Source organism: Schistocerca cancellata, chromosome 6 (genome assembly GCF_023864275.1).
Source record: "Schistocerca cancellata isolate TAMUIC-IGC-003103 chromosome 6, iqSchCanc2.1, whole genome shotgun sequence".
NCBI classification, from domain to species: Eukaryota; Metazoa; Arthropoda; class Insecta; order Orthoptera; family Acrididae; genus Schistocerca; species Schistocerca cancellata.
The window spans coordinates 417,343,316-417,356,910 of NC_064631.1; the positions used below are offsets into that span (position 1 = coordinate 417,343,316).

Below are 13,595 nucleotides of genomic sequence, written 5' to 3' on the forward strand. Positions count from 1 at the left end.
TCTGTCCACGTGAAAGGCCATTGCCAAACAATGACCAGCAGACAGGTGGACCACTTAGTTGCTGAACATGCCACCCAACATGATGTGCTTCTCTTTAATGCTTCACTGCCTCAGCCATATAGATGCTTCTTGCTGACACCAGTTTTTCTGAATTGTACATGTGGGAATTCTCCTTACAACATATCCTTCATCCCCATAATCCCGCTGGCCTCAACTTTCGCTAGTCCCTGTCCTCCACCTCCCTATCTCCGTCTCTACTCCCACTCCAGTATTAAACATGTCTTCTGTCCCAACAGTGCACCTACATAGTCCTTTCCCCTTCTGTACTTCTCCCCCTCTCCCTTGAGCTTTTGGCTATTCACAGGCAAGTGAAAAATGTATGACTATGTTACTTGGGAAGAACAGTTGTATCTCCCACATATGCATGCCATACTACACACTATTTTCTGTGGCTGTTTGGTTGTACAAAATATTGTTAAAAGAATAATTTCTATTATTACTTGCTCTTACTAAATGATATTTTAACAGGTATTATGAGTAATGAGAAGTAAAGTAATATACTTCTGCCAGTCAGGTGGCATGGAAAATATAACATGATCCTCACATTTACTAAAAATCTGGCTTTCACAACTAGAGATACCTTCTCTGAAGGTGGGAGAAAAATGACAGAATAAAGTTAATGAGATGAAAAAGAAAGAAATTGAACCAGTTAGATCAGGAAAGAGGAATATTAAGTGCGAAAAAGCTGGTGCTTCTCAGTACTCTCGTATGTTCCGTTTTAGTTATGGATCATCATACACCCTTGTAACTATGTTGTACAGTTTGCAGATATATAAGGTTGAAGCTTTTGAAAACAAGACCATACAAATTTAATTTCTCTTGATCTGCAGCAACACTCTCAGTATCCTTCATCTTACTTTTCAGGTACTTGAGAAGTTGATGGCATTCCAGAAGAAGAAAAAGCCAAAAAATCCCTTTACACAAATTCCAAGGTTAGTTTCAAGACACTTGATTTTTAGTGAACAGGAGTGAACATGGTCAAGGAAAACCATTCATTGACTGTGTTCCATATGTCCCATCAAGAATGAGGATGTTGGGGTGTGTGAAATGAGCCAAAATATAAAGGCTGTTCAGAAAGTAAGTTACAATTGGTCCCAAAATGAAAACCACTGTGAAAATCATATGAAGCTTTGCACAGATTTGTTGGGTAGTGTCTCTGGTACTCCCATCGATCACGTGACATTTCCCCCCCCCCCCTCCCCCCCCCCCCCCCCCACTTCTGAGTGCACAGTAAGCTCATAAAAATGATTAGAAAATAACGTCTCCTGACAAGTACAAGGGCCTGATGAGAAATTCCACCTGAATCTCTGCAGCCCACATAAAATAACTGTAATGCATTTCCTTCTTCAAGACAATTATCTGCTATATGAATCCATGGTGTCTGTTCTTTCAGGCACGTTCATATAATTGATTCACCTAGATGGACAGGTATCCACCTTCTTCAGAGCAGTTGCACAAGTATGTCCAACCTCCTGCATGAATCTCAGAATAGTGAGCAAGGAAGAAATGGGCAGGGACTGTGGGTAGGTGGGAGTGTGGGTTGGCCATGAGGGAAGTGTTTCATCACCCACAATATAGCCATAATTGGCTCCCCCTTAGTTTCATCTCTGCTAACATGAACCAGCAGTTCAAGACAACATCTTGGCACAGTAAACATGCTGTAGACCAGCATAGAGACCTGACAGAAAGCACTGATGGCTGCCATGTATGCTGAGTGTATTGCAAAGTTGGTATTACACTGTAACAAATGTCTAAGTTGGAGTTTCAACTATGTAGATAAGCAGCTGGAAGTTGTAGCTAACTGTTGCAAAAAGAATACTTTTGATGTTCACAGTGGTTTCCATTTTGTGGCAATCAGACCTTACTTTCTGAATACCTCTTGTATAAATTAATTTTTAAAAAAAATGGGTATGAGAAAGTATTCCTCTATGCTGTATTAACAGTTAATTATGACTAAACTGCTATGTACTATTTCTACTTATGCAAGAAAAGGGATATAACAGAATTAGCGGGGACCCATTTCTCTTTTGAGAGTCACTGTGGTAACAAAATTTGTGTTTATTGGTACAATCCTGAAGTCAAGTGGCAAATACAAATAATATAGGGCATTGTCATCTGTTTATTTGAAAATGATGGAATTATTCACTAAATAACTCCTCTGGAAAATATTGGTGCAATGTTTCATCTTATCTAAGGTGGCTGATGAGTTCATGAAGAGAAATCGTGTGAAAAAGTGGCACACATATCACTACCTCCCTTCTTAGTAGACCACACAATGATTTCTATGACTGGAGTTTCCCAAAAGAAAGTTATGACTGCTCGTGTCCAGCATTACATCCAAATGGTTGTGTGCAACTAATTTTTGCACTTTAAAAAGGAAATCGAAGTTCATTTACCAAACTCTTTTCATGTTTTATCTGTTGCTTAGGCACAATTTACACATGTCTGGACTTTGATTTTTGATAACGAACCTTTTCCAGTATATATTCACCAAAACTGAATTTTTTTGTATCTAATGTTCCTTAGAACCTTTGGTTCTGAAAGCCTGACATTTCTGATCACCTCTCAATGTGTGAAGTTACTGGCCCGTTTATATTGCTGCTGTTCTTTGGTAACACTGACAATTCACTGTCTCATTGTCTAAAATTGGTTTAAACTGTTTTAAACTTCGGATTACTTCACATTTAGTAGTCAAAACACATATTGATGATGATCAGCTTATTCTATCAACTGTTTTTGTAGTTCACATAAACCAGTTTAGCAACTACACTTGATGAACTCTAAACCATGATAATTCCTTTAGTACACATTTCCTTGGATAGTCGTCACTTGTGTCTATACAAATGACAAATCTTCATAAAAACTGATAAAAATAAATAGTTCACAGTGTGAGTCACATTGATTTGAAGAAGTTATGTGGATGGCTACAGCTGGACTATTCAAATAAGTTCATAAAATATTTACACTGACTGACTGTAACATTCAATATTATGAGAAGGAAAGTAGTTATTCACCATATAGTGGAGATGCTGAGTCGCAGATAGGCACAACAAAAAGACTCTCACAATTATAGCTTTTGGCCATTAAGGCCTTTGTCAACAGTAGACATACATATGCACACACACACACTCACGCACTCACGCAAATGCAACTCACATACATGACTGCAGTCTTAGGCAACCAAACTGAGTGTGGTTTTGGTTGTCTGAGACTGCAGTCGTGTGTGAGCCGCGTTTGCATGAGTGTGCATGCATGCGCATATATATGTCTATTGTTGACGAAGACCATAATGGACGAAAGATATAATTGTGAGAGTCTTTTTGTTGTGCCTATCTGCGACTCATCATCTTCGCTATATGGTGAGTAGCTACTTTCTTTCTCATAACATTGAATGTTAACAGTCAGTCAGTGTAAATATTTTATGAACTTACTTGAATGGTCCAGCTGTAGTCATCCACATAACTTCTTCATGTCAATGTGACTCACACTGCGAACTATTTATTGTTATCAGTTTTTATGAAGATTTGTCATTTTTCCATCCTGGCTTTTCTGCTGTTTGACTGTAACATTCAGATCTACACATATTAGTAACTCCGACATCAAAATCATATGAATCCAAAACATGAATTTTTACACTGGGATATTAAGATGAAAATAGATAATTATGGATTATCTCATGGAGATGTTGCTAAAACTACAGTATTACTAGGCATTGACTCTGGCATAGAGATCTTAACAATATAGCTAGTAAGTTCCAATTTCTGGACCTATTTTCTAGTTGCTATACTTTTTAGACAAGTGTTTGAATATTTAGTGCAGTCTGTAAAAACAAATTGCTTTATAAGGAGCACAGTCTTAAAATTAATGGCAGTGACATTACAGGGAACCAAGTAGTAATTTAGTTTATCTGTGTGATAGATAATTGAAATACTAATGAAGTTATGTGCACTCCTTCACTCATATTATTGTGTATATTTACTGAACTTCGTGGGTATTTTACAGGTTTGTAATTTTCCTGATTTGCTTCATTTCTTAATTAACATGTTATTCTGATAACCAAAGATATCTTCAAGTTCAGAAAAATGAGTTAGGAAAAGCATGACATTAATTCCCAGAATTAAACATGCTGAAATGTGCATATAACAAGAGTACTAATGGAAACTTTAATTATGAATAACTTTGTATTGTATGACTTCAAGAAATATTAAAATGTTAAATGAAGGAAACTGTGACTTTCAAATAAGCTATATCACTCAGCAAATAAATAAAAAAAAATTCCACCCATGATATTTTTCCAAGCACATTGTTTCTGAACATAGCAAACTACAGATTTCTGTTACAAAAAGACATTGCTGAAAAACTAATTATACATTTGGCATTAGCAGAACTCCAATAAACTAATGAATAATGAATTATGCTGAAATTTCATATAGCTATGAATTTTGAATACTTTACAGGATATATGGTAAATGTGCTACCAGTATAATACAGAAAAGAAAAAAGTTATCTAAGGAAAAGAATTATATCAAATGGTGTCATTCCTTTCTGCTATGTTCCAAATGCAAGTATGACTGTAACTTTGAAAGCATAATTTACAGATGTATCACATTATCTTTAGTGGAAGTTTTGTCATCTAAAGAACTGCCAGAGTTGTACTTTCAAATTACACATAGTATCTTAAAACCTAATAAAATATAATTTTTTTTAATATACACTCATGAGCAGTTGAAGTACACAAACCTACCTATTAGTGTTAACTGTTAACCCTCTCATCCAGATGACACTGGTGAGACACTATGGCATGAACTCCACAAGAGAGGGAAAGCCATCTTAATATATGCCCACTTCAACTGCTATCCACAAATCAAGAGCATTGAGGTGCAATGAAGCTGGAGCCGAGACAAACACCTTTCACTCATGTCACAGATGTGCTTGATAAGAGTGATGTCAGGCAACCTGGAGGAGGGATCACACATGCATCCTCATGTTTTTCAAGTGTTCCTCTAACCATTCTGACACAGAGGATGAGAAATGGAATGGTGCATTGTCTGTATGAAGTTACAAGTGCTGTAGCTGAACAAATGGATGCCCATAATACAGCAGTACATTCATGTATTATTTGCTACTGAGACATGGTGGCAGCTGTATAAGAGGACCAATTTCATCTTGTGGTAAACACGTCCCACAGGAGAATACCTCCATTTGCTTGAATGGTGCCCTGTTGGCAAGGTAATGCTTCCTGTCACGTTGTTTTTAACATTCATATACTCTGCTGTTAGCTCGTACCATGGATCATGAGTCAGAGCACCCTTCTCCCATTCTTCAAACATCCGGAGTCTCTATTCCAAGGTTCATGCTAACCACTGAGCTCTGTGATGTGCACACTTGCACATTAAGGTACACTTTGTGTTGTCCAGCAGTGAATCAGCAAAACATATGCTCCTCTGTGACATGTCTATGTATGGGTACATTGCTTGACAGTCAATGGCCATCCACTGTCAACAGCACATTATTGCTCATGAGAGCTGACTCAGGCAGCAGCAATGTTTTGCAAATTACGACACACTCTCGAAAAGATTTCGCATGAATAGCGCAGTGTCTGCATTAGGTTAGTTGTGGAGAGTTCATCATGAACTAAGTTACTTAGTTACAACTGACTGGCTACGATCATATGCACTCTCTATCATGGGTCCTTCTCATACTGCATTTGATTGTCTCACTAAAATTCCAGCTGCATAATACGTTGAACTATTCTATTTGTCATGGTGGTAAGAGTGCTCTCCAACACATCACCTAAATCTGATTCAATTGCTCATGGGTTTAACGCCTTAAAATTACTTTCTGACTTCTCTGATACCATATTCCAATTTCACAGATGCTTTAAAGCATTTACAGATGGTGACCATGACTTCATTATTTTGGAAGACTTGAGTGTGCTTGGTTTCCAGGCAGCCAAAGGGCAACAAACATATAACTTTGCACATTGTGCAGAAGTTCTAAAATCCATAGCTAGGTTCCATGGTCTTTCATTTGCTATGAAAGACCAGGAACCGGAAGAATTCAGAGCTGCTGCAGGCAATTTGCAGGTAATGTATACCTTAGAACACTAGTATCATACATCTGAATTAATACATAAAAAGGACAGACAACACTCACCAAATGGAGGTGGCACTGAGTAGAGGACACTCTCAAATGAAAAGACTGAAAAACTCATTAGCTTATGAACAAAGAACGTCATCAGAACTAAACACACACACACACACACACACACACACACACACACACACACACACACACACACACACACCTTTCAATGATACCACTTAACTGGGTGTGGTCAGGAAGCTGTGTCAGGAGACACCACTGGTAGTAGCAACTACACATCAGCATTTTGACGTAAGTTCCAAATTATAGATTTTCCATTGGAAGATGGAAGCTTTGCTCAAAGGGAGAAAAAAAGCTAAGTTTCACTGTATAAAAATAGTACTGAGTTAAATGATAAAAAGGAAATGGGTATTCACTCTTTCTTTATGTTGCTTAGATTCAGCACATTTATAAGACTTCTTTTCTTATAAAAATCAGATACACATTGCACTTCCTACAGATATTATACAATGCAAATTTTGCTACTTTTATAAATATACATCAAGTACAACTTTGAAAGCTTGTACAATTATTATTTACCACACATTTTTTTCTTTTGTCTTCATAGTAACTCGTATTCTTACGCATCAGATAGTTATTTTTAGCTGAGTCTGTTGCAGAAGTTTAAGAGTCAGTATAACTTTTATGTGCTTGTTTCAAGTCTACAGGTGTCTCATGTAGATGGGTATATCCTTTGATGGTTTGCCCAGCAAACACATCTCAGTTGCATGTTGTTTTCAGTGTAATTTTATTATCACCCATCTTCTTGAGAATGGATGCTGAAAAAGACAAATGAATTAGCATTGTAGCTAAAGAAGGGCACTCTCCAAATTCTGGTGATGTTAAGGGGCATTCAATAAGTATTGCAACTCTTTTTGTTTCTTGGCCAGTTTTGGTTGAAAAAATGTGGAATCTGTTGTGGAACATTGTGGAATATTCCTGCTTCATTCCCTATTGTTTCACATATTTCCAATAGGTGGCATTGCTGTATGTATCCTTCAAATTGGCATCTATAGTAGAGATGCATTCTTAGCAGAGAGGTGACATTGATTTTCTTTTGGCAGAAAACCAGAGCATTGCAAATAATAATAGGCACTTGCAGAATGTCTATGAAAACCTGGTGGTGAACAAGAGCGTGGTGAGTTGTTGGACGAGACATCTGTCATAGTTGCAACAGTCACACGTCAGCCAGCCACATGCAGCTGTGACTCCTGGAATGTTGGAATTTGAGGTGCAAAACACTGGGAATCATACAGCCAACCAGTTGAATGCCAAAATTTTATTCAAACCTTTAACTACAGATATAAACCTGTCTTCCTCAGAAGAACTACAAGTAGTAACACCTAAAAATAGAATAGATTACAACCAGTACATTGAAGTCATATGTGCAGCAAAAAGAATCATCAGAAATTATGTACAGTGGAAATATAAGATACATGTACATGTTGCACATTGAAGCTGTAAGGCATAGTCAACAGTAAAATGATCTGTGTGAAATGTAAGGCAGGCGCACATCATACACACAAATGGACAACTATATGTTTGGCATAAGTGGAGCCATGAACATAACTGCTTCCTTTAGCCAATAAATTTTCTTTGACTCTAACTTTGACTGACATTCTTGTCTGCCCAATATAGAAACAGGGTCAATCATTACGCCTTATTTTGTAGAGGCTAAAATGAGAAAATGGTTCATCATTACACTTTAAGGCATGAATTAAATTTTTTCCAAGACAGTTGTTTGTTGAAAAGGTAACTTTGCAGCCATATATCTTAGCAAGAAGGCAACTTATGTTATATGAAATAATTCCTAGAAATGGCATGGGAAGGAAATTCCCTTCCTCTTTACATTCATTTTCCAGTTTTTAATCTCCTAGAGTGGAATATTTTTGGTGGTTTTACTGTCCAAAATTGGTTCTACTAATGATGATTCATAGCCATTATTAATCGCTATAGTTTTAAGCAAATTTATCTCTTCCCAAAAATTTTCTCAAGGCAACTGAGTAACCAAAGCACGATGAATATTAGAATGGAAAAAGGCTAACTTGTGTGCTTGTGGTGAGCCGAATGAACTGGAATAATGTTACCTGGAAGATTTTTGGGAAGAGTTAAATTTCATTAAAACTATAGTCAGTAATAATGGCTACAAACCATCATTAGTAGCCCAAATTTTGGATCGTAAAAACACTAAAAAATTGTTATATTCTAGGAGATCACAAACAGGAAAAAGAAGGTAAAGAGAATGTGAATTTCTTTTCCATGCCTTTTCTAGGAAATATTTTGTTTAAGATAAGCTGCATTCTTACTGAGAAATATGGCTGTAAAGTTTTGTTTTCAACTAATAATGATCTGGGAAAAAAATTCAAATCATTCCTTAAAGCATAATCATAAACCTTTTCTGCATACGGCCATCAATAAAATAAGGTCTAATGATTGTCTCTTCTACACAAGGCAGACAGGAAGATCACTCACAATTAGATTCAAAATAACATTTATTGGGTAAAGGACGCAGTAATGTTCATGGTTCTATTTATGCCAAGCATCTCATTCAATGTCTACTCTCCCCTATTAAACTGGGAGAGAGGGTTATTGCATAGAGAAAACAAGGGTTTCAAATTGGATGTGCTGCAGTAATTTCACATTTTTAAGGAAAATTTCAATTATAGGGACATTATTTGTAATGATTAGTTACAACTTAAAAACAAAAACTTTTTCAATGGCTTTTGGCTTGTTCTTAAATAAACACAGCAGCTGAATCAGGTTCTCCGTGCTGTTTCGGGGTGTTATTTTTTTTCAAAGAAGCAATCTGTCACTATCCTGTTTTAATGTGCATCATAGCCTTGTTCATCTTTTGCTTAGATTTATATACTGTTACATAATTTTGTTGTGTAACTACTCTCTGTAATGTTATTTTAATGCAATTTTATTAACATGTCAGCTGTCTTTTGTTGTTGGCACTGCTTCTTATATGAGTGCCACTTGGTTGTAAGTTTCCTGCAGGCTTGTCCCTTCTGTCATGTTAGTTGTCTGTTTGTGTGTATGGTGTGTGTCTGCCTTAGATTTTACATGGATCATTTTACCATTGACTAAGGCTTATGACCATGCCACAGCATTTGTACAGATCATTTTACTGCTGACTAAGTCTTATGGCTTCGTTTCTCTTCTCATACAACATGTAAGTTCATTTTATATTTCCACTGTATGTAATTTTTGATGTTTCTTTTTGAGACACATGTGTGTTCCATGTACTGATCATAATCTATCCTATTTTCAGGTGTTACTATTTGTAGGTCTTCTGAGGAAGACAGGTTTATACCTGTCGAAACTTTGGTAAATGTTTGAATAAACTTCTGGCATGCAGCTGGTTAACTATATGATATCCACAATCACACTTGTTTACTGCTACCATGTTCAAGATTTTAAACTCGGAAGGGGTTATTCTGTTTGATGTCTTCCCTCACAGTGAAACCATCAACTCTGAAGTGTATTGTGCTACCCTCAGGAAACTAAAGAAATGATTCTCTGACATCACAAAAATGCAAACAAAATTCTCCTTCTGCAAGAGAGCACAAGATCTTACACAAGGATGTGCTCCTGAGAAGAGCTCACAAATCTTCAGTGCACTGTTTAACATTTTTGTATAGTTATTTGATGTGTGAATAGGGATTCAGCTCCTGATTTATGAAGCCAACCTAAAACGTTAATGCATATATCCATTACACTGAATGATCTACACTTGAATACAATTTGCATTTAATTTGTCACACCACCTTATCCCAGGAACCATCCTTGGGGCAAATTTTATATTTTGATATCTGTCATGTTATCTTTGTAATTATTCTTAAATGTTATATTAGTGAGTTAGCACTACCTAATAGCAATCCTTCATTACAGGAAGTATGGTACAGTGAAGCACTGCGAGAATGGTATCGAGGAATGATGAAAAATATACTGAATTATTCTATGCAGGCAGTTTCCTTAGAGTATCCTGACAGTGTATATGAACAAAAGATGAGAGACTTCTGTGAAAGTGCAGTTTACGATAAAGCCATTGATTTTGTTAAACCTGACAAGCCTCACTCTGTTATTCTGAATGGAGATACATGGGGTCCAAATTTTTTATTCCTTTATGATGGTTCTGATGAGCAACATATAAAAGATACTCGTCTAATTGATTTTCAGATGTCACGCTTGGCAAATCCAGTATGTGATCTCTCATTCTTTCTGTATTCAAGCACATCCAAGGAATTTAGAGAGTCAAATATTTCAGATCTGCTTAAAACTTATCACCAAAGCCTGTCTGACATGATTCAAGATTTGGGATCTGATCCACAAGTTGTTTACCCATACAAGATATTTGAAGCTGAGGTAAAACAATTCTCTGGTGTTGGATTCATTATGTCACTGGATGCTGTTGCAGTGAGCACAATGGATGACCATGATAAGCCAAAACTGAATTTAATGGAAGGAGAAGAATTTATTCCACAACATGAAATTTGGAAATTTCCTCCATTAACAAATAAGCAAACAATCAAGCGACTAGCAGATAACGTAAAATATGCCATAGACAATGGACATATTTAATACACAAGGAAATATGTTTCAGCCTTTAAATTTTCAAAATTTCACATTACTGTTTTCAAAAGCACAGCCGTGGACAGCAGTACAACTCATGGAGAAGAAAATAATTTTTCCTGACTTTCTCATTCAGGACCATGTATCAACAAGGCTCACTATGTTTACACCCAGTGTATTGTGGTTGTTCACCTACACTATTGTCTGCAGATGTCAAATGGAACCATGTAGTTATTAATGAAATTTGTAGACAAATTTCACAGCAGTATATTGTTTTATTTATGAATAAAAATTCTTTAAAACTGTTCTCAGTCCGAAAAGATAGTAAATAAATTGCAACAGATATGGGTCGCAGTTATCAAATAAAATACTTGTCACATTCTAAAGACATCAAAACTGTTATCTTAGCTTCAAAGATGCAACAAATGTGTTTAGTCAATGAGCACATCAAATGTTAAAATGGCTCTGAAAATTTTTAGATCTGGTGGCACACATAGTTGTTATTTATTTAGCAAATAAGATAGCAAAGTGATATTTATGAAAAGTGGGGGGAGGAGAGGGGGAGATATGACTGAAGGGCAACAGAGTCAAAGTTTGATGTAACATTGTTCCTTTGTTGTCATCTAAGTACATAGAACTCAATTACACAGTACCATTAACTGACTCTGATGTTAACCTGGTGGCTCATCATTACATTGAAATGATAAGCCACATTGATAATTTCAGAATTGTGGCTGTATGATTATTAGTTTAATTCCATAATATGTTTGTGAAGTTATTCCTGTAACATCCCAACATTCTTACTTCACAAAGCAACAGACGTCTCGTGCAGTAAGCAGTGACTCATTTTGTAAAAGAGTAGCATGACATGGCTGTATCATCCAATTATTTGTTGGTTGTCTGCACTTTGTTATATAAGGTTGAAACCAATTCTACGTACATTGTATTTCATAATAATGTGAAGAAATATGAGAATAAGGATGATTCAAAGCTGTAAATGAAAATTTTATATTTACATCTCTATTGAGCAAATTTTACCTGTCATTATTTTATTATTTTTTAAATTATTTGTCAATCCATCTTAAGCAATAAATACTGTATGGATATTTTCCAAATTAACATGTAAATTTTATATGAATTCAATACAAGGGACATGGAATATACAAATATGTACATAAAATAATACACCCAAGATAATATAAAATGATCCATACAAATCTATATACATACATGCTTCTGTTATAAATTTGAGGTCTTTCCTTCATAAGCTTATACTCTTGCATCCCTTATGCAGCAAAATCCTTTCATACACAAATATGACTCAGTAAAAGCTTGACATAAAACAACAGTTGTCCATCAGACTGTCATATTTGGCAAGATGATGGCCGAGTGACAAGTGTGTTTTAGTGCTTATCACAACATAGGTTTTGAGTGTGTGTTTGTTCTTTTCTTTGTTTCACATATTGAATACCTTTTGCAGTACCTATATTTAGTGGTTTTTATATTGAAAGTGTACATGTACAGTGAATTTTTGATAGTCTGATATCTAGGTCTGACTTTTTTTTACATAATGAGCTCACTTGCAACAAACTGTGCACATCTGTGTGTATTTTTACACATACCTTTTACTGTGAATAACCACACTAGCATTTTTTTTCTTGTCACACAAGTGAAGATTTGGCTTTTCTGCATTATACTTAGAAATTATCTTGTGTTTTAAATGTTTCGTTAGGTGTGACTTTAAAATTTTGTTTGCATACATAACTCTGACATTACTGAACTTGTACTTTTACATTGGAGGTTACATTATTTTGTAGTGAAATAAACATAATACATCTTAGAATATTCTTTTATTTTCACTGATTGAAACCTTTTTTCATTTGCTGTATCATTTTATTTGACACTGACTGGAACTTGTGAGATATGCTGCAGGAGGAAAGTAGTGAGATGTATTGGGATAGTTATAGCAAATCATTTCAAGGGGGAGAATGTGGTAAAGAGAACACTTTAGAGGTCACTGAAGTCTTCTCTTAGAAGGGCAAAATATTCTGCAAGAATATGTTAACAAAGGAGCAGGAAAGGAAGATCTGTGCCTGGAAGACATGTTTGGTTGAAGCGAAGAGAGAGCTAGTGAGGACGAAGGAGGCTAGTGGTGAGGGGGCTGGTTGGAAACCTGCAGTTGGTAGGAAGGTTAACAGGAGGAGGATGTGGTCTGGCAGTTTTGATGTGTCTGCCAAGAACAGGTTCTGTAAGCTAGAGTTGAGAGGAGAGGAGTCAATATGGTATAAGAATAGGTCAATGTGGAACAGACTCGACCTACAAGTAGGAACAGCAGGAAGAGCACAGATGGTTAGGAAGAAGAGAGTATTGCTGATAGGTAACAATCATGGCAGAGATGTAGACCCTTAGTTACAGGAGAAATTAGAGGAGGAGTATCAGTTGCAAGCAAAGTGCCGGACTGAATCAAATAATTGAATGTTTATGACCTTTGTGTAAGAATTTCTAGAAATATTATCAGGTAGTGGCTGGGGCAGGGAACAGCTCATATATGGACAGTGCATTCAATGTAGGTAGTGACCTGTGTAAGAGAGATTTGCAACTAGTAGCACCAACATGAGCTGTTCCAGTGGCATAATCGGCCTTGTATTGGCAGTGCTGTATGGTGATTCAGTGTGGAGGTGAAGATGGCACTGATGAGTGCTGGCCAGGCACACATCGCACTGGTGTCACCAAGGACTGTCAGGAGATGGGGCTACACTAAGCATGATCTGCGCCTCAACAGGACTGGGAAAAGGACATTGGTGGAATTAATTACT

General features: G+C 36.4%; 1 protein-coding gene across 2 annotated transcripts in view; it reads left to right on the forward strand.

Moving 5' to 3' along the window:
* The window catches only part of LOC126191225 (uncharacterized), a 53,729-nt gene extending 41,107 nt beyond the window's left edge, over positions 1–12,622 (forward strand). For both annotated transcript variants that reach the window (XM_049932027.1, XM_049932028.1), the window contains exons 3-5: positions 925–992; positions 5,936–6,146; positions 10,099–12,622. In XM_049932027.1, coding sequence (XP_049787984.1) covers positions 925–992; positions 5,936–6,146; positions 10,099–10,788 — 969 coding nt within the window. In that variant the 3' untranslated portion in view covers positions 10,789–12,622. The remainder of the gene's footprint in view (positions 1–924; positions 993–5,935; positions 6,147–10,098) is intronic.
* Positions 12,623–13,595: the final 973 nt, after the last annotated feature.